The following is a 21,090-nucleotide window of genomic DNA, read 5'->3' as shown; positions in this document are numbered from 1 at the left end:
ACAACATATTTAGACAATCTAAAAAGCAATTACTCAGTTAAATTAATACAAATACATTTTATACACATTTACCCAGAGACATACTGTGGCCATCTCACAGGCTAACCATGCTGGCAGAACTTTCTCACTGCCTCCTAGCTAGGGATGAAATTGGTCAATACATACAAATGACTTTTGGTATCAATACCATTTTGTTTCCAAAAAAAGCCAACATTGTCAAATGCTGTTTAAACACAATCAACCAAAAAAAGCTTTAGCCTTTTATCCAGCTCCAGGTTATTTCTAGAGCTGTCTGAGCAAAGAACAGGTAAATGTTCAAAGAACAGGTCAATAAGATGATGAATCTGGCCGCTTGTGATACCAGGATTTACTAAAACAATTCAGTCCAGAAAGGACTGACTCACCTTTACATTACATAGTTACTACTGCCCAGTATTTCAGTGTCGGATCATTTGTTATTATATTTAGTTCATCAACAGTCATGAATAGTAAAGAGTGTTTACACTGTTGGGATATTCTGTTCATCCCATTACATTTGTGTTTGTAACCTCACATTTCCATCTTCAAACAAAGTCACCAGTGGTGGTTTGTTTCCAGGTCACAGTCTGAATGTGGCACCAACACTGCCAGGACTGGAAGTTCAGAACCTACTAATGTTTGCCACAATGATGATGTTCATACTCCAGACACTGAGGCACTTTGGATGACAGCATTGACCATTTAGGCCTAAATCGTCCAAAGGCACAGTTCCAACAATCTTGAAACTAAGTGGAACAGCCTTTTAATCACTGCCACTGTCGCTATCACTATCATCCTCCTCCTCCTCCTCTTCTTCTTCCTCCTTCTTCTCTGTTTCCTCTACAAGTCCTGAGAAGAAGTCATTGTCTCCGAGGGCTTTCTTGGTGAGGGACTTCATTCGCCCGTCTTTCTTCTTCCTCTTGCGATATTCATTGACGGTCGTGTTGGGTAAACTGGAAATGTCCCAGAACTTGATGAGCTGGTCGTGGGCGCAGCTGACCAGGAGGCGGGAGTCCCTGGACTTGGCGAGCTCCTCAATGGGTTCACCAACGTGCTGCCCAATGCAGCCGATAATCCTGTTGGGCAGGAGGTTGATGGCTCTGATGGAGGACAGATATAACTTTACTATCATATTATACCATGTTGGTAAGTTACCATGTAGTGAGAAACCAAAGACAAGCAGGACTGTTGGACCTTGGAGGTAAGCTTTCAAAAACAGCCAATGATAACCCAACTCACCGGATGTACCCGTCCATGGAGGCGGTGCACATAATGTTGTCGGTGACGGGGACGATGCAGTCCACCGACTCAGCCTTGACAGCGAAGCGGTCGCTGGTGGCCCCGAAGCCGTTCCAGTTGAAGATGTAGATGGTCCCCTCGCTGGAGCCGCAAACCACCTTCCTCCCCCTCTTCATCAGCGACACTGAGGTCAGATCACCACTCTGGTACTCCGACAGCAGCTCGAAGCGCCGCCTCTTGATATTGAAGACGCCCATGGTACCATCACCACTGTATCAAACCACAGGAGATCAAAGCTGAGCTTGGATTTAAAAAGCTACTGATCAGCAAACTTTTGGAGCTGCTTTACAAAATCAACATGCTTACAGCATCGAAAACATCGGTTTAGACCATCTGAAGAAGAACTTGAAACATTATAAAATGAACAGTCAAAGACAAGATTGGACCATTTAAAACTAGTTTATACCTTAAGAGATTATCTACACTTGTAAAAGCATCTCACCCCATCAAAACATCAGCGTGAACCATTTTGAAACCGGTTTAGATTCTCGAAAGGCACCTTGGATCACCAAAAACCAGCTTAGCCCTTAAGAAACATGCTTAGGCTGATGACTGAGCAGCTCGAGGCGTTCTTGAAAGCACCAAAAATATGGCCACTGGAAAACCGCCTCACGCTTATATGTGGATTTTCATAGTATACTGAAATGAACTGAACACAATCGCTGAATGAAAATCGATCTAAGAACTAATGATGCGTTTGAGATTAATACGCACAGAAAGATCGGTTTCACTGCAAATAATCCTCATTGGTAACGACATGATCGTCAGAGTGAACAAACTGTTACTACCTGGAGGTGAGCAGGATCCTCTTGGCCTGGTCCACAGCGATGTCACTGATGTAATCCTCATGGTGTTTCAGATCCATGATCGCCGTCCCTTTCCTCATATCCCACACCTTCAGAGAAAACCATGAAAGTTAGTGCTCTGGGCTGGCAAAACACATCATCCTCAGAGGGTCAAACGACACAGTCTGACTGGACCAGTTTGGCTGAGCAGCTTGTTTCTGACCCAGCTGGTTTTAATATTTAAATAAGGACAATAATATAAAATAGATCAGTGAAGACAGGGCTGGGTAATAACTTATATATCATGTTATAGCAGAAACTTAACATTTACGATTAACAGAGTCTGCCTATTAAATACATGGGTCTTAGACCATTTACAGACCAGTTTAGTCCTTCAGAGATATACTATCTCACATCACCGACTACCATCAAAACACCAACATGGACATTGAAAAGACCTTCATGGATCATGTTATCATCAAAATACCATCTTACACAAGGAAAACACCACATTAAATCACCAATACCCCACCAGAGGCTGTTAAAATGCCATCATAGATGAAGCTACATCATAAAGACCACCACAGACCATGAGCCTCTAGAGGCTGGACAAAGCTTGGGCACGGTCTCTGAATCAGGATGGTACTGCCCGGACCTTCAGGGTGCCGCCGTCGTCCCCGGTCGCCAGGACGTTCTCGTCCACCAGCAGCAGGCTGTTGATGGGAGCGCCGTGCGCCCCGCGGATCCTGGTGACCAGCTGCCCCCGCTCCACGTCCAGCAGGTGGATGGCCTTGTCCCGGGACACGCTGTAGAGCTTCAGCCCGTCCGCGGAGAAGCGCACCTGGCGGCAGGACTTCAGGTGGTGTCCGGATGACCACACCTCCCGGTTCTCCCCCTCCGTGCAGGAGTAAGAGAACGCGTACACGTCCCCGTCCACGTCCCCGCACACCAGGAGGTCCCGGCCCGGGTGCAGCGCCACCGTGTTGGCGATCGCCTCCAGTCGGATGTCCTCCGGCGTGTCTCGGATCCTCGGTCCGGGCGGCTCGCCTCCATCCTCGTCTTCGTCCTCATCGGGCTCCGGGTCCTGACCCGCGGGCTCTGAGTCCGAGGTTTCTGGGTCTCTGGAGGTCTGTGGAGCTTCTGCTCGGTCCATTTCTGCTGCTGAAGCGGTTTCAACGTGTTCAGTGGGCGCCGCCATGTTGTTTGCTGTCCGTCTACACCGATTTACGGCAGGGGGCGCTGCCGTAAATCGGTGCGCTCTCGATAAACAGAGTTAGTGGAGAACGTTTGTCGCCATTGGTCGGTCATTCAGCCAATCCAGAGTTCGTGTGAAAATGACGTATGGACGCTAAAGATGGCGTCGGATTCAAACCGCCCCTGATCAAATCTTGAAGTAAGTGTCTCTAAAAGTTAAATATTTTTATATTTCCATGGTTTATTATCAGAGTTGTAATTTTAGTCGGTGGTTTAGGCCGTCTCATACTGGTTAAACCTGGTTTTGAGCGAACAGTGGTGTTCTTGTTGGAATATTAACCGTGAAAAGGGTGTTTGTTTGGGTTGCTTTCGTAGGGAGCATAACTCCATTCACAAAATTGAAGACTTTGATGTTGTTTGTTTGCTAACAAAAATATAGACACTTTAGAAAAAGCGTTGACACTTTTAGTGAATCGTTGAGGCTGTCTGGTAATTTCGGCATGTATGGGGTCTAGCAAACAGCTTGAATGTGACTGGGTTTCAGGTGGATATTGTTGACACCGCTTAACGCCGCCCATCGCTCTGCGCTTCTGAGGACGAAGACTGTCAATTATAAAAGTAAAACATTTAAAAGTGGATCCAAATGGTTCGTCGACAGTCTTACTTTTTAAGGAGGAACTTCTGTCTGACAACACTGAAGCGAACATGTACATGGTGGGTTTGTAAATGGAGATCGCTTTGGCTTCAGGTGAGGGGTTGAGTGCATCTGCTGCCAAGGCAACACCAGCAGCCGAGCAACCAGGCAGCCTCCCCGGTGCCAGGACAGCCCCCGCGGACCTCATTCACAGGCTCACTAACCTCTGTCCAGGAGCGGAGCTATGCAGGTCGAACCAGCGGAGCGCAGGAAACAGCCTGGCCGGGACCGGCGAGGGGAGAGCGGGCAAGGGCGAGCAGAACCGCGGGGGAACCAGCCAAGGGTTGCGGTGAGCTCCAGCAGGAGCTCCGAGGAGGAGATATCAAGGTGAGGGCTGACAATTTCACTTTTTAAAGAAGTAACTCTGCTATTTAGGTGTTTTCTGACCATGGACGATGTACAGCTTCTGAAAGTGCTGCTTCTGCAACATGTACCTTTTGACACGATTGAGCACTTTATTGCACATTTTTATAAATCACAGTCTCAGTACAAAAATATAATCAATACAATCAAGAAATAGGTGTAGTCTTGTGTCTCTTTGTAGTTGTTTTGTTGTCGCTGTGGTCTGAGTCCTCACTAGATGTCTCGTTTTTCCTCAGGTTGAAGGAAATCATCACCATCATGCGACAGAAAGAGAAGCAGGCAGAAGATGGAGCAGGGAGAAGAACGGCAGATGAGGAGCGAGAGAGAGGAAGAGGGAGGGACAGAAGTCGAGGAGATGGAGGGAGGAGGAGGGAGAGAGAGAGAAATGAGACGGGGAGGAGGGCAGCGTCAGAAGGAGGAGACGGGAGCGAGGAGGCCGGGAGACTGAGGTGGAGAGTCAACCACCTGGAGAAAGAGAAACTGGAGCTGACGTCCGGTCACAACCAGGAGGTGAGAAACAAACAACTCAGTGGACTCTTAGAGGTGAAGCCCACTAGTTTTACACATCAGCACCTGTTTCCAGGTGGTGGGAGTAGTATGAAGCCTTTAGTGTCTCCAGAGGGAGCTGTGTGAGGTCTTATAAACGTCTTACAAACAGTTCAGTCAGTTGGGTTTGAAGGCTATTCTGAAAAGTAAAACAGTCTCAGGGGGTGGAGATAAAAGAAGAAAGAAGTGACCTTACCAGAGCTCTGCTGTAGCATAGAAGTGTGTATTTTTGATTTGATAAGGTACATGAGTGTGTATTTAAAGTGTGTGTGTGTGTTCAGCTGTGCAGGCTGCAGGCGGCGCTGACCCGGCTGAGGTCCTCGGTGGAGCGAGGTGAAGCTCAGAGGGTGGAGCTTCAGTATCAGCTGACTGTGAGCCAGAGAGATGCTGACCGAGCTGCTGAGCTCAGCCGAGACAAACTCACTCTCACAGGTACACGAATCAAACGCACCCTGCAGACACTGTAGTGGATGTACAAAAATAATGGTGATAGTAAGTGTGTGTGTTTGTGTGTGTGTCAGAGCGAGCAGCAGAGCTCCAGCAGACGGTGCAGGAGTTGCAGAAAGCTCTGGACATCATCCGACAGGCTAGGGAGGAGGACCAGCATGCTTTGCAGCAGGAGGTGGAGGAACGTGACAAACTGATTCAAAGTTGCAGCTCTGAAAACCAGCGACTGCACCGGCTGCTGCAGGTCAAACAAACACACACACAGCTCAGATTAGAAGACTGTTTCTTTGTTTTTCATCATGTTTGGTGTTGAGAGTTGTGGAGAGGTGGATCAGGTTTGATGAAATCTAAACATTGCTGCTCCCTGCACCTGCTCATCTTCCAGGATCAGGAGGTGGCGCTGGAGGAGACGGAGAGGAGGATGACAGAGGTGCAGAAGGAGAGAGAGAAGGAGGCTGAGGTGAACAGACGACAAGCAGACGAGCTGAAATACCTGATGGAGAGAGAGGAGAGGAACAGGAGGGAGAAGGAGGTAAGGAAGGAGGGAAGGCAGAGGAAAACTTCAAAGGGAAGGAGGTAAAAAGCTGAAGAACGAAACGAGAAAAGAGCTGAAAAGAGGAACAGACAGAGGAGAGAAAGGTAAAAAAAAATGTCTGGCCTGTAATTTCTTTCTCTCCAGGTGTCAGATCAGAGGGTGAGGACTCTGGAGTCGAGCATCGAAGCGGAGCGAGCAGCTCACCTGGAGTCCAAGTTCAACTCTGAGATCATCCAGGTAACAAACACACTTTTCCTCCTTCTCAAATTTGGATTTGCTTCATGAGTATGTCCATAATTGAGAACAGCATTGCCCCACGTGGGACAGGAATACAACAAGAGAGCAGCTGCTGTATCTGTTTACAGTGCAGCCAAACAAACTGGGGTTGTTTTAAAGGTCCCATATTTTACTCTTCTTCTGTGGACTGAGGCTTTGATACTTTCACAGTATTAATATAGAACCTTGACCTGCTTTATAATCACAAACACATGGACATCTACCTTTAGACTCGATGGGCCTTTAAATAATATTTCCTATAAATGAGCTATAATAATCTATGTAAAATCTAAAATATGATGTAATTCTGTAGTAGTCATTGGGAAAATGCGAACATGTACTAATGTGAATTTGTCTTCAGGCAGCAAATAATTTAACATGTGTTGAAATTAAAGTTTCAAATGACACATAAAATGAAAGGAAATTCCTCTGGAAACTCACTAAACTCCGACAACTGACTCAGAAAAATTCCTTCCAGGAAACGTCTGGGAGTGAGGAACCTGTTTCTAAAATGAAAACAAAGAAAAGACAGAATATACGATGAGCTGATGAACCTCTGTCAAATAAACCCTCTCTGTGATCGTGTGACCTGGCAGCTGCGGGTGCGTGACCTGGAGGCGGCGGTGGCGGTGGAGCGGTCCGGCCAGCAGGAGGCGCAGTGCAGCCTGGAGCTACTGAGGACTCAGTTCAGAGAGGTCGAGAGAGCTTACAGCCTGGAGAGAGAGAGGAGCGGCAGCACTGAGCGCGCTCTGGAGCGGTGAGATCACGACATAAACAAACAAACAACCAGAAAAAGAAAACAGCAACTTCTGAAGTGAAAAATTAAGTTTACATTATACAGGTTGTATTTCTATTTCTATTTCTGTTTGAATTGTATTTTTGTTGTATATTTGTGTTGTTGTTTACTGGTTATTGCTGGTAATTTAATTTCCAGTAAAATCTTTTGTATTTTCTGTTAATGTTACATTTAAACCGTCCCACACTGGTGACAACTCTTTAAAAAACAACTTTAATAATAACTTTATTAAGACTGCACATTTTCAAAGTGTTTGACAATAACCTAGAAGAAGATAGAAAATTAAAAAATAAATAAAATCTATGTAGTAAGACATCAAAATTATGCAATTAAAAGAAATATAGTAATTACAGTAAAAAATGGCTGTTTATGGATCAGTATTATTTATTTTGCGTATTAAAGTCAATGTTTTATCGACATCAGTGTGTTGTTATTTTACTTTACTTTATATTTAACTTATTTGTGATGAATGTAATGACTAAATTATTCATTAACTTCTTACATCACTGTTATAATGAGTTTGTGTTTCATATCACACTTCAAATACTCGATCAGTATTTGATTTTCATATGTGTTTTGTGTTTGTATGTTCATAGTTGTAATAGTGTATAATTTACTTTAAGGCTGAAGTTGAGTTTGTGTGTGCAGGCTGCAGACGGAGTATGATCAGTGTAAATCTGAGCTAAGCATCGCTCTGGAAACTGAGAGGAAAATGACCTCTGACCTCTCAGAAAGACTGGAGAAAGAAAAGAAACAACACGCCGACACACACTCGCTGCTGGAGCAGGTAACACACACACACACACTCTCTCTCTCACACACACACACACACACCTAGTAAAGTTTGCTGATGAAGAGCAGAACTGACAGGACAACATACAACACAACAGATGGAAATGTTAAACACACAAAGGACCTTAAACACAAGGTATTTTAATTAAATTGTGATTTAGTTTTTAAAAATGTAACTTAGTTTCTGAGGGAGATGCTGATTGCAGGATACACCCCCCTCATCCCTCATTTAATTATATTTCCTGTAAGCCTCCAAATCAGTGAACACCTCAAAATGAATCTTCGACCTTGTTATAGTGACATTGTGAAGAGTTCAGAGGCCAAAAGAAGTAAAACTACACAGTGTTTCACAAGAAAAAGCAACAAGAAAGAGAAAAATCAGGGAAAAAACTGTTTTCCATCTTTACCAACTTGGTATTCATCAAGCAGCCTTTTACATTTACCTGGTGACACCTGTTCAGAGCTGTCTTCTCCACACTGGCAACAAGTGATTTCTGCTGCAAACATATGATGTGTATTATTATTATTATATTATTATGATGAACATGTGTAATAATTGTATGTGGTGTGTGTGTGTGTGTGTAGGCAGCTCAGAGGCAGTCTGACACTGAAGAGGCTCATGTGAACTATGTGCACAAGATCAGAGAAACACTTCAACAGCACAACAGCACAGGTAAACACTCAACACACACCTGCTGCAAACAACCACACATCAGCAGGTCGATTCTCAACGTGTGTGTGTATCTACAGGCTGTAGTGCCCCCGCAGTGCATGATGGGAAACAGAGTCCTTCTGCAGAAGTCCTGCAGCTGCTGAAGACGACGCTCTGTGACGACCGACACAGACTGGAGGAGACTGAGAAACAGGTGAACACTCTCTCTCTCCTCACGACGCGTTTCACTGTCAGTTCATCGTCTTTGTAACTCTGATTAACACCCCCCCCACCTCCCCGGCAGGTCCAGGATCTTTTTTCTGCATCAGAGAGGCTGCAGGAGGAGAACCAGACCCTCCAACAGCTGACCTCAGATCAGAGCAGACAGATTGAGGTAAGACGTCTGATCCCAGACCAGATTTCACTGGGAAATTAACCGATTTTAGGACGACCGCTCAGTCTGTCTGTCTGTCTCTGCTGCAGGAGTCTCAGCAGGTGTTGGTCAAGCTGGAGGAGGAGGTGACTCGCCTTCGCCAGGAGAGCTCTGATTGGTCGATGCAGAGCCGCAGTCTGCAAGCCGAGCTGCAAAGAGAGAGGGAGGAGAGGGAGAGAGAGAACCAAAGAGAGAGGGAGGAGAGGGAGAGAGAGAAGCAGAGAGAAAGGGAGGAGTGGGAGAGAGAGAAGGAGAGAGAGAAGCAGAGAGAGAGGGAGGAGAGGACAGCAGAAGTCCAGGAGATAACTGACCACTTCCACAAAGAGTCACAGGTGATTACATGTGTAGTTAGTTTTCCTTTGCTTCCTCTCCTCTGTCCGTTTCCAGTTGTCCTTCCTCCCTTTCTTTTCATTTCCACCAAGGAAACATCTGATCAACAGCTGCGGAAGCCTCTGATGCCTTTTTATTGTTTTACTCTGAGACAAGAGATTATTTATGAACCCTGAACAGTCTAATGTGAGAGGCAGAAAAAAACCAGCCTAATCTGTGCTGTGTAGTTTCTGTATGTTGGCTGGAGTGATGACCCCGGGGCCCCAGAGGCCCCACATCCACATCTCACTCAGATCTGCATGATGTGACTTTTGTCTTTGTGCAGACTCTGTGTGGTACAAACACATGTTCACTGTCTGTTCCATGAACATCACACTTCTTCTCTGATGACTGGTCTTCATCTTCCTCCTCTTCCTCCTCTCTGTGTGTTGTTGTTACTCAGCAGCATGATGTCATTAACCTGAAAGTATTTAATTACACTGTTGATGATGCTGAGTAAATCCTGTAAAACAGCGTCACACTGTGTATGCGTGTGTGTGTGTGTGTGTGTGTGTGTGTGTGTGTTAGGCCCGTCTGTCCTTCCTTTACTGTCTGTACCAGCGCCTCCTAGCCGGCTGCGTCCTCCTCAGTCAGCCCCAAAGCATCCTGGGTAATTTCACCTGGACAGAGCTGTGTGATGTCATCACCGAACTGGTGGATGGGCTGACCTCTGACCTCCAGAAGGCCAATGACAAGGTAAGCACAACACAGTCATTTGGGCTTTTGTGCTGCCATGGTCCTCGGGTGGGGAGGGGCAGGCCTTACTATGGTTACTATGGTTACTATGGTAACTTTTACACCACTGCTGGTAAAGACTTGAAAACCGAAAGCTGAGTCTCAGTGTTTCAACCAGCTATGTAGTTTCCTGGTGGCGGCGCTAATGTGGCTAACCGTCATGTCCTCTTTGTCTCTGCTGTTGTAGATCGCCCACCTGCAGCGTGTGTGCAACAAGAAGAGCGTGTGTGTGCGCGAGCTGCAGCGCAGTCAGGAGTGTGTGTTGTCTCGTCTGGAGGAGAGCGTGAGGAGGAGGCAGGAGGCCTGGAGCAGCCAGCACTCACACACGGTGTCGCAGCTGCAGAACAGGCTGCAGGTAACACACACGCGTCCTCCAGGCGCTTTTATTTCCCACAGCTCTGATCTGCAGTCAGCCGTCTCCCCCTGTGGCTCAGAGCTGAATCAGCTGGATGGTAGTGAAGATGAAGGAGGAAGTTTTCAGTGGATTGTCCCTTTAGTCAGCTCCTCCATGAACAACAGACTAAAATCATCACTTTACCTCCAACTTTAACGTCCCCCGTGACTTGATAGCAGCCGTTTGCTTTAAACAAAACACAGGCACGGACAAAGCCTTGAGATACTATTTGGACCTTTAAAGCTTCAGGGAGGACGGTGCTGACTTTGTGATGTTAACTGATTAGTATTTTTGAAAGTGTCCTCTCTTTATTTTAGTGCCCTGCTCTGTATTTGCGTTCTCTCTCTCTCAGGTGTGTCGCTCTGAGTGCGACTCTCTCCGTGATCACGTCTCCTCTCTGGAGCTATGCTGCTCCTCCCAGACCTCTGACCTCTCCCGGCTCCAGGGCCTCGTCTCTGGAAGCCGGAAGGAGTCGGCCTCCCTCCTGTCAGCCTGCGCCCTGCTGGCCGGGGCGTGGAAACACCTCAGCCGTCGTCTGCGGTCGCTCTGTGAGCAGAAAAGCCTCCTGTCCAGGCGTCTGGCAGAGAGGGAGGAGCTGGAGGAGGAGGTGAAGAGGCTGGCTGACGCTCTGGGAGGTGAGGAAGAGGAGGATAGAGGAAGGAGGGCGGTGAGGAGGTGGAGGAGGAGTGTGTGCGTGGTGTTGGCTGTGAATAGGTGGCGCACACTTGCTGAAAGGACAACGGTCTTGTTTCGGCTGGAAAGAGGAGGCGGCGGTTCGGCTGTGTGTGTCTGCGGAGAGACGGCTACGGCAACACAGAAGGGTCAAGACGTGTTGAGTGCAGGTCGGTGGACGATTCTCCTTCCCTTCTGTCAAATTTATAATTATCAACAAATGTGAGTCATGATGTTTTCATATGAGGAGATGATTCACTGCATCTGAAGGGTTAGATAAAGATGATGATGACGATGGTGGTGATGAAGGTCGTAACGGTGTGTGTGCTCGATGGCTTCGCTCTAAACGACTCTCCTCCACAATAATGTCCTCCATGGCCGACCTGCAGGGGGCGCTAGCACACACTGGTAACTACACACACACACACACATTATATACACAGTGTCTGTGTTGAGGTGGACAGTGTTAAAGGAAGTGAGTGTCTCCTTCTGACTCTCCAGGCTCCTCCCCTCCAGATGTGATGTCAGCAGCTCGTTTGGGTTTGTCCCGCCTCCTGGATCACCTTCTTGACCAATCAGAAGAGACGTGCTGCAGAGCGGACGAGGACACGCTGAGCGGCCGACTGACGCTCGGCCTGAACCGACTGACACCCCCACAGCCCAACATGAAGGTCAGTGAACGCAACACAGACCAACACATGTAACTGACACAGATTCAGATTTACTTCATGGGTTACTAAAAAAAAATGTAAATAGTTACATTTTAAAAGCTTTTTTTCCATTTAATATTTTAAATGTAATTAGGAATTCATTTTTCAAAAACAGAATAAAGAAATTTAATTATTGATTGATCACTTCTTCAGTGTCCAGTTGACACTGGTTGACAATCATGATTAGATTTTGTGTCGAGTGTAGAGTAAAGACAGATGCTTCACGTTTTAGACAACCTGTGGGTTTGTGTCCACCTGCTGACCTTTGACCTCTGCGTGTCTTCCCATCAGACCCTTGTGTCCACCCTGCAGCAGCAGTTCCTGCTCTTCAGCCAACGACTGCACTCGGCCGAGGTGGAGAGGCGGAGTCTGAGGCTGGAGGTGGCCAATCTGAAGAGAGGGCTGCGGCAGGAGAGAGGGGACACCTGCCAGACGGTGAGGCTGCGCACACACACACACACACACACACACACACACACACACACACACACACACACATTCATGCCTGTGATCATGTGTGTGTGTGCAGGTCCCAGCTGAGCGTTTCCACAGTGTGTGTGTGGAGCTCCGTCAGGCTTTGAACAGAGAACACGAGGCTCAGACACTGATCCAGGAACAGAAAAACCAGCTGCACACACTGCAGCTGCAAGTCAACACACACACCTCCGAGCAGAGCAACACGCAACACACACTGGGCCAGACCGCACAGGTACAGTTCAACTGCTTTGGTTGACTCTGCCAATTACACTCCAGGTATTAACAGAGGTTATTTACATTCTTGAATGATTGACACACAACCTGTTACAGCTGAGGTGAAACAAATCCACCTGACACTCAGTCACACGCAAGCACACAGACATGATGCACATTTTTAGGTTCAGTGTGACTCACACTCTCCGAGGACACAATGAATTCACAAATTACCGTCCACAAATCCATCATAGAAACAAAGACAGTCCTAAACACGGCAGAACTTGCCTGAGAATCCTCCTGTTTTTAAGTTTTCCTCAGTGACCCAGTGACAGTTCTCTCTATGTACATGTACAGACAAACAGGAAGTGCTAATAGCTAATTTGGCAACTTTTAATGGTGCCAGTTTTCTAGTCTGGGGGGGTGGCAGTGGTCTGAGAGGAGTGTCAGACTTTAAAAACCCCTGAGTAAAGGAAACATATTTAATGATGAACGTTACTGTGTTTCACCTGAACGCAGCCTCCTGTTCGTTCAGTTCATCATTAGAAAAGTAAATCTAAGGTGGAATTTCCATTGTTGTCCATGAATACGTTTGTACTGATGATGAACTCACATCATCTCTCTCCTCAGGCTCTGTCGGAGGCTCGGCTGGAGGCGAGTCAGAAGGAGCGCTCGCTGAGGATTCTGGGTAAGCACCTGTCAGCTGTTCAGAGGGAGAAGAAGCAGCTGGAGGAGAGACTGCAGCGAGCTGAGGAGGAGCTGAGAGACGCCACCAGGTAACACACACGTGTCTCTGTCGTTCTGTCATAGGGCGTTGTTTGAATTCAAGGTGGCACCAAATGTAGATTACTCCGCCGCTGAAAATAGTCCCCAACAAATGCTCTATAAAGAGTGAAGGAGAAGAAACACACAACTTACAACTTCTTCTTCGTGTGATGATTCTGTTTCAGACGTAAAGAACGTCTGATCAGCTACATGAAGGCTGCAGAGACGAGCTACAAGGAGGTCAGCACGCACGCACGCACGCACGCACACACACACACACACACGTTGACACATGGTGACATAAAACTGTGTGCTCCTCAGGTCAGGGAAAGTCTCCTCCAATCACGGTGCTCACTCTCAGCTCAGCCCCGCCTCCTGCCGTTACCCAGGGAACACCTTGACCTGAGTGGAGCAGAGAGCATCATGGAAGCTCCAGAGATGGCAGCATGTCAGGTATCTGCCTTTCTATCTTTCTAATTTTCTTCTTCCATCACTTTGTTGCTTCTCTCTTTATTTGAACCACATCTCTCTCTCTCTCTCTCTCTCTCTCTCTCTCTCTCTCTCTCTCTCTCTCTCTCTCTCTCTCGCTCTCTCTCTCTCTCTCTCAGAGTCTTCTCTCCGTCGTCTCTCAGCTCTGTCACACCTGCAGCTCCAGGATCGATTGGTTGGAGCAAGAAGTCGCCGCACACCGCAGTCATGTGACCGCTCTGCGCAGCGAGCTGCAGGACGCCTGTCTCCGTGACAACCTGGCGTTCGTCCCTGTAAGACTCGTAATATTTTTGGGATTTTGACATCATTGTTTTTTCAAATTGTGTAAATGCGTTAACAGTATTTTCAGAACGTGTTCAATACAGAGAAACTAATAATTCATTAATTTATTTATTTATCGGTCGATAAATCAAATGTGTTTTATTCATGTTTCAACAGCATCAAATAAATCAAGTCTGTCCGTGTTCCAGGTCACTGACTTTCCGGAAACATTCCCGTTTGCTGACACGGAAACACCTCCACCTGTTCCCCTCTCTGAATTCTCAAAGGACCCACCAGTGTGTTCAAACTCCACCCCCTCCCAACCAAACCACGCCCCCTCCCCCCCACTTTCCAAAGCCCCCAGGCCCAAAATGAAGGAGAACAAAACCACGAAGAAGAGCAGTGGGAGGAGTCGGACTGGAAAACTGAAGACCACTCCTGTAGTTTAAACCCCCTCATTCCTGGAGATCCTATTTGTTATTTCAGTTAAAAGTCCTGGAAGAATATTTGGGAATTTTCCTGAGAACAAACGTTAAAGTTCAAACAGTTACAGGAGCTGAAGCTGAAGAATTTGTGTTTAGGTCATGGAAACTCTTTGACATACTCATGGAAAGTCCTGGAAAGATGTGAAGTCAGTCGATCAGTAAACGTCCAGACAATCAAAACTTTCTTTATAAAAGTTATCAGCTGTAAAAAAAAAAACAAAAAAAAAAAAACATTTTATCTTCACCGCACACAGCTGGTTGGTGACAGACGTGTGGAGGCCATATGGTGTGTGTGTGTGTGTGTGAGTGTGTGTGTGAGAAAGTGCGTTAAGCTGCAGTGACGAGTGTCCGAAGATGCTGGAAATGAAGAAACAAAAGTGAGAAAAGTTTTGAACCACAAGAAGAAAAATACGACACTTTACTCCTGCTGCATCAGCACGACGACCGTGTGTGTGTGTGTCTGTGTCTGTGTGTGTGTGTGTGTGTGAGTGAAGGCCTCAGGCTTTGCCTCTGTGGATTTCTATGAATGTCTGAGTATAAAAGCATCCTCACGCTCTCACACCCTCAGGCTCTGTGCGTCTGTGTGTTGAGACGTCAACAAAGCGACTTAAGCTGCTGTCACACACACACACACACACAGTTGTGCTGATTCAGCTGAACAGAATCTCCTTTTTCCTCTGGAGACGTTTGGTCCTCAGATGGTTTGACGTCTCTAATCTTTTTGTTTCCATCCAAACTAAAAAAAAACAACCTTTTTCTCTAAATTTGCGCTGCTGCTCTGCACCATCCTCTCTCCCCAGTCAGCGACGACTTCTGTGTTTTTGATTATTTTCATTTTTGTCTTTGTTGTGCGGTCGATAGCAGAAGTTGTGCTCGTGTGGTTTGTGTGTTAGATCAGGAAAACCTTGTGGTCCCGTCGTCTTTTCTCAGCATCTCGGCAGTGACTGGTGTGACTGGTGCAATTAAAACTCTTTTTTTCATCTGTTGACTCTCCTGTCATTTGCTTTCAATGGAGTGGCTAGCTTAGCTTAGCATCGCAGACAGGACAGCTGACTCTGGTGTTTCCCTTTAGCCCCCTGACACACACTCCACACTGAGAAATGACAGGTTCATTCAGCGGGAGGCGTCCAGTGTTGCGGTCAGAGTTTGTCCCGCCCTCAAACGACAGATTAAGTTTAATTCCTGACAGAACGGCAGCTTCTCTCACAGAAAACCAGATCCTACATCCTGCTGCAAGTGACAAATCTGAAGCAGGATGAGAAGTGATGAATCCCCCCGAGGATAAGACACTTAATCCCAAAACAAAGAGAAGCTCCGGCAGCCAGCGACACAACAGGATCTTCAGAATGACCAGCAGCTGCTGGAGCAACAACACGAGGAGGAAACACAAACACACCAGTGACTCTAACTGTCCGTCATCTTTCACCATAAAACGGCACCAACAACAAGGTCATACCTTTGTATATGTCTGTGTATGAGGTGAACAAATACAGGAAGCAAGTGTGAATATTTCTAATGAAACTCAAAATCAGGAATTTGTCTCAGTGTTATGGTGCAACAGACAAAACTCTCTTTCACCTCTCAAACCTGAAAGGTGTCTCCAGTTCTGACTGACTTGGGGGGCGGGGACAGACCTTAAAGTCTCAGGTGAGAGTCACTGAGCCACAGGGCATCATGTGACTCGTTAGGGTCCCATATCCGTCCTAGACCGTGAAACCGAAATGAGATCCTTCGTTGTCCAGGGAAAGAAGGACACATTTGAAGGAGCCTTTGAAGTGGGACAGTCGAGTCGACCGCTGTGATGCAAACAGTCTTCAGACGCAGCCTCAGGAGGATGCGGCCCCTGAGCTGGGGCACAGACATGGTGTGGATGGGTGTTGATGCCCGGGGACTGATCTCAACACTGCACTGTAATGTGTGAAGATCTGTACAAGCTGTACATTGTTGAAAGAAGAGGAGGAAATGTAAAAAATATTGACGACAGTAAATCATCTTCCTCAGGTTTCTATAGTGTTCAGGGGCAGTTTGATTAGTTTTCCCTTCAGTTAAATCATTTCACCTTCAGAAGAAAGTATTAAACCATCTTTTCCTTGGAGGAAAACGAGAATCTCATCGTATCCTTCAGCCTGAAGTTCGACTTCGACACCACGAAATGTCCAAAAACAACTTAATCCCACGTTGATCTTCATCATCTCGCTGCAGAAAAAAGTGACTTTAATCCGTCGCTCGTTTCACTTGTAACAGGATTAAATGTTTGAAGCTGGAGTCCTTTTATTGAATACCAGCGCTGGTGGACACAGACTGAAAGTTACTATTTACAAGGCTGGATTACCACCGATGCTAAGGGCCCCAGACCCCCAGGGTCCCCCTGAGAAGAGAACACCTCAGGCTTATTGTGTGTTCTGTGTGTTTCAGTCTGACGGCTCCTATATCATAGATATTTATCACTTTAGTTTGACAAAACAATCCAAACACAAGGCCCACGAACAAGATTTTACTGATGAAGACCATGTGATAGAACTGACAGGAAGCTTGTAATTGAACCTTAGTCAGGTTTATTTTATGTTACTTTATTTCAGAGGTTTAGATTAAGCTTTCATGCTAATTTAAATTAGTTAGTCTAAATTAATGGTGGAGTTGCAGGGGCCCAACTACAGATATTAGCCCCGAGCAGCCTGACAGGTTAATCCGGCTGTGACTGTACAGAAAAACTTCTTTTTGAGTTGAAGCTTCGTGTTTGTTAGAAAAGAATAAATATAAAAGCTGGAAAGAAAAAAGAAAAGAAAACATACGTACAAAAAGAATGAATTCAAAAGTGTCAGTGTCCTGTTTTTGTTCTGGATCTCCCTTATGAATATTCACCACCGTTTTATTTCAAAAACTTCACATTTCATCTCCCCCAGTCCTTGTTCCTCCCTGCCTGCTGTCCTAGTTGTACCTGCGACAACACACACATTTAAACACACACTTAAAACACACACATCTCCCAGCAGTGACTGCATCGGTGCCAAGTTGGACTCACTACAGAGAGAAATCCTCGCACACTCGGTGTAATGACACAGATATAAAGGGGGGCGGGATCTCACACTCCCGCACTCAGAGGGGTGGGATAAGGGACTGGAGAGAGGGGGAGGATGGGAAGAGCAGGGTACAAAGACTGGGGTAGAAAGAGAGGACACACACACACACACAGTCAGAAAGTCAAACCATATGTGAGGGGACACACACGCACACAGACACACAAGCTTTAAAATGTCCTGTTAAATTCATCATGTTCACCACACACACAGAGACTTTAGTGTCATGTAAAATTCACCCGCAGATCCCCTGAAGCCGACGTTTGTGGCGACAAATGACAGAAAAGTGACAGAGGGGGGAGGATGGGGGGGCAACACAACAGGACGGGACAGGGGAAGTTAGTTTTTAAAGAACTGCGCACAGCACATGTTTTTCATGTTTCAGCCCCTTAAAGGAAAATCATATAGAAACCTAAAGGTGCGGTAAAGGTTGGACTGGGAGTCTCATGTCATTCATGTTGGTTTGATTGTTTAAAGGCTAATTTCAAGTTTAAACTGTGGCTTCAGGAAGTCTTCAGACCCCGTCACTGAAACATGTTTTTAGAAATTCAAAATTGAAAACTGAAATTTCTCATTTACAGACGTCTCCAGAGCCTTTGCTGTGCTCAGGTGTTTCCTGTTTGCCAGGAGGAACAGGATAAACTGCAAACGCAGGTGAGAAGTCCTGAGTTAGGGCTCTGAACACTTTTGTGAATGACAGAATGACTGATGGTGATTTTATCTATTTGAAACTAAAGCCACGACGTAAAGTGACGAACTCTGAAAACTTCCTGTAAAAAAAAAAAAAAAAAAAACCTGTCAGAGAGAAACAACTACTTCACAGTTTTTCCTCCCCGGAGCTGCAGTAACCTGAAAAGTTTCTTATATTGTTGATACGAGGTGTACACACACACACACACACACACACACACACACACACACACAGTGAAGGTAGGGCTGTTGGACAGACTGTGTGCTGCTGGGAGCTTGTGGACCTCTTTCCTGTTTTGATGTCGTACTAATTAGAATATCAGACGATAACATTGTGTGTGTGTGTGTGTGTGTGTGTGAGATCAACACTGTTTGTTGACACACTTACTTACCAGAACCTCTCAGAGGGGTCGTATTTGAAACGCAGCAGCAGTACCACCTCCTCGCTGTCCTGAGTGTGTGTGTGTGTGTGTGTGTGTGTGTGTCCTGGTCCTGTATTCTTGGCTTGGTCTTCTCTAAACTCACTCAATCAGGTCACACTGTTTGTTCAACACCAAAAAACAACAAAGTCAAACAACAGCAGGAGGAAACTCACACAGCATTAACGCTGCAGAGTGAAATCCTCCTCGAACACTGAGGCCACTCCAGGTCAAAACCAGGTCAAAACCAGGTTCATGTCTGGACCTTGTCGTATTATCACTCAGTCTAGCATCAGCTGGTTTCAGCTCTTTATCTGATTGCTCACGTGTACAGTATTTTAACACAGCTGACCTCACGATAAAACTGTTCTCATTGACATGTTTTTCTGTTTCTGTTGTTGGACAATGGAACATGAAATAGTGACTGAAATGCAGCTCATTAAAACTACATGTTAACTTCATTTCCAAGCTGCTGCGCTGCACTGATAAAATCACAGGTTCTTGAATTAGATCATTTAATACACTAAACATAATGAGCAAGATCACAAATTAGCACACAAATTAGCGCTGTTGTTGTCTGGTCTTTATCTCATGCTTGTGATGCATTTACTGTAAATTTCAACTTTGAGATGTTGATTTGGTTCCATTTTACAGGCCAAGAATAAAATTTAGAACCAACGTTCTCACATGTTAAACTGAAGAAAGAGTGAAGCCCACATCATAAAACTTTCACCTTGTTTTATTTCTAGAGGCCTAAAAAGGAAAGTAATAATAAGGCAAATATATTACTGTTCCAGCAGGAACTGGAACAGGGACAACATGTTTCATATGTTCACAGACATTTTTTATTTTGGGCTTTTTGCTTCTACTGAGGTTTCCTGCTTTTAGTTTAGTTTTTACATTCACAGGGGACCAGGACCACATCGTGCAATTTTCTGCTGCTTTCACTTTAACTGTGTAAAGCTGTGATGTGAGAACTTGATGGAAGCACAAAGACATTTTGGATATTTTAATGAATTTAACCTTGTGTTGATGTTTTGTTTATTTGTTTATTTCTTATGAGTGTGTGTGGCGGCAGGCCAGGTGCCCTACTGTCACCCTGATTCAATCTGACCCTCAGGGGGGAACCTTCCTCCCACAGGGAAGCTGTTTCCCAGGGGACACAGAGGCTGATGGACACACCAAGGACAGCTGTCTTATTTTCTTATCTATTTTCATACTTGTGCTCTGCAGAGTCTTTCCCTTCATACAGGAAACACACTGATCTGACCGGTCATCTCCCCGCTCACCTGAGTTAGTTTGTGTTGGTTCTTGAAATAATCCTGTGTGAACGGGGGTCAGCTGCACAGATACATCTCTGATGAAACTGATTCGCAAACTGCTGCTGTGGATAAAAAGTTTCTTTCATTTTCTCAGCAACAAAATTAGTGTTTTTTCCCAATCCAATGTTTTTTTTTTAAAACTGTGTGACATTAAGTGCAGCACATGGCAGTGTCACAGCATTTTACCAGTGACAGACTGGAACTAAGTATATTTACTCAAATAAAATTTTGAAGTACCTTTAATTTACTAGAATATTTTCATTTTCACTTTCTACTCAACTGTGTTGCAGAGGGAACTATTGAACCTTTTACTGCCTTACCTTATATTCAATACTTTTAGTTGCTAGTTAAAGTTCTGATTAATATCCTTAGACTTAATTAGTATAAACACAACATTTACTTGTAATGGAGTATTTTTACACTGGTATAGTATATTGGTACTTTTTTTCTTCCATTACAGTATTTTACACAAGTGCATCAGTTGATGACTGGACAAAAAGCTAGAATGCATCATATGATCGTATCAAATCCAACATGCTGATGTTCTGACATTCATCAAAGCCATCACTGTGTGTTGCCACTTCTGACCTGTGGCTGATCTGGAACCTGAAGCTTATGTTGCTGGTCACACCACCACCACCACCACCACCACCATCATCATCATCATCATCATCATCATCATCTGTTAGACTGGAAACAAAGGAGTGAAAGAAGAAAAAGGAGGAAACAAGCTGAACACACACGTTCATCCACCAAGTGGAGCATCCATCCTCATCCAATCACAATGATTCAGTTAGAGGGAGGAGTCAAAGGATGGACAGTCTTGAAAAGAAAAAAAATCACAGTATATATACAGTGTATATATGACAGAGAGAGGGAGAGTAAAGATTTATGGAAGGAAATGTGATTTCCTGGAGAAATGCTCGGGAGCAAAAGGTAGAAGAAAGCTGTAAAGAAATCTAGAAGATAGAGGATGAAGATGTAGAGAAATAAATCCAAGAAAATATCTATAAATTGACAGAAAATTTTGAAGAATTGATTGAGAAGAAAAAGAAGAAGAAGGGAAGGTTGTGTTTTTCCATCAGCAGTGAATTAACAACAAACAGACGGGTAAGTTTGTTTTTTATATTAATCACATGGTTATTATAACAATTGAAAAGTTAATTCAGCTCTGCTCAGTTA

The 21,090-nt window shown here is 45.4% G+C and overlaps 2 protein-coding genes across 5 annotated transcripts; one reads left to right on the top strand and one right to left on the bottom strand.

The window, feature by feature from the left end:
* Positions 1-37: 37 nt before the first annotated feature.
* Positions 38-3,379, bottom strand: wdr55 (WD repeat domain 55). Its single transcript, XM_071459903.1, has 4 exons — positions 2,758-3,379; positions 2,106-2,212; positions 1,258-1,527; positions 38-1,118 (listed from the first exon to the last, which is right to left on the bottom strand). Exons 1-4 carry the CDS (start codon positions 3,298-3,300, stop codon positions 782-784), a joined length of 1,257 nt encoding a protein of 418 aa, XP_071316004.1. The 5' UTR covers positions 3,301-3,379; the 3' UTR covers positions 38-781.
* LOC139607172 (coiled-coil domain-containing protein 171-like) lies at positions 3,362-15,382 on the top strand. 4 transcript variants are annotated; one of them, XM_071459850.1, is made up of 25 exons: positions 3,362-3,495; positions 4,045-4,317; positions 4,590-4,863; positions 5,181-5,331; positions 5,421-5,590; positions 5,732-5,878; positions 6,026-6,118; positions 6,754-6,914; positions 7,602-7,740; positions 8,331-8,418; positions 8,496-8,611; positions 8,702-8,791; positions 8,881-9,162; positions 9,728-9,895; positions 10,122-10,289; positions 10,681-11,170; positions 11,271-11,408; positions 11,517-11,671; positions 12,002-12,145; positions 12,240-12,419; positions 13,031-13,176; positions 13,351-13,405; positions 13,487-13,618; positions 13,774-13,926; positions 14,125-15,382. In XM_071459850.1, exons 2-25 carry the CDS (start codon positions 4,175-4,177, stop codon positions 14,362-14,364), a joined length of 4,023 nt encoding a protein of 1,340 aa, XP_071315951.1. In that variant the 5' UTR covers positions 3,362-3,495; positions 4,045-4,174; the 3' UTR covers positions 14,365-15,382. The 4 variants fall into 4 exon arrangements, with proteins under 4 accessions (XP_071315951.1, XP_071315948.1, XP_071315950.1 ...); XM_071459847.1 differs by having other exon boundaries at positions 11,502-11,671; XM_071459849.1 differs by having other exon boundaries at positions 3,389-3,495; positions 4,165-4,317; positions 11,502-11,671.
* The last annotated feature ends 5,708 nt before the right edge of the window (positions 15,383-21,090 follow it).

Source organism: Trachinotus anak, unplaced genomic scaffold (genome assembly GCF_046630095.1).
Source record: "Trachinotus anak isolate AG129_WGS33_773 ecotype Australia unplaced genomic scaffold, CSIRO_AGI_Tana_v1 ptg000023l, whole genome shotgun sequence".
Taxonomy (NCBI): Eukaryota; Metazoa; Chordata; class Actinopteri; order Carangiformes; family Carangidae; genus Trachinotus; species Trachinotus anak.
The sequence above is the reverse complement of the archived record's forward strand: the minus strand, read 5'-3'. Positions and strand labels throughout refer to the sequence as shown.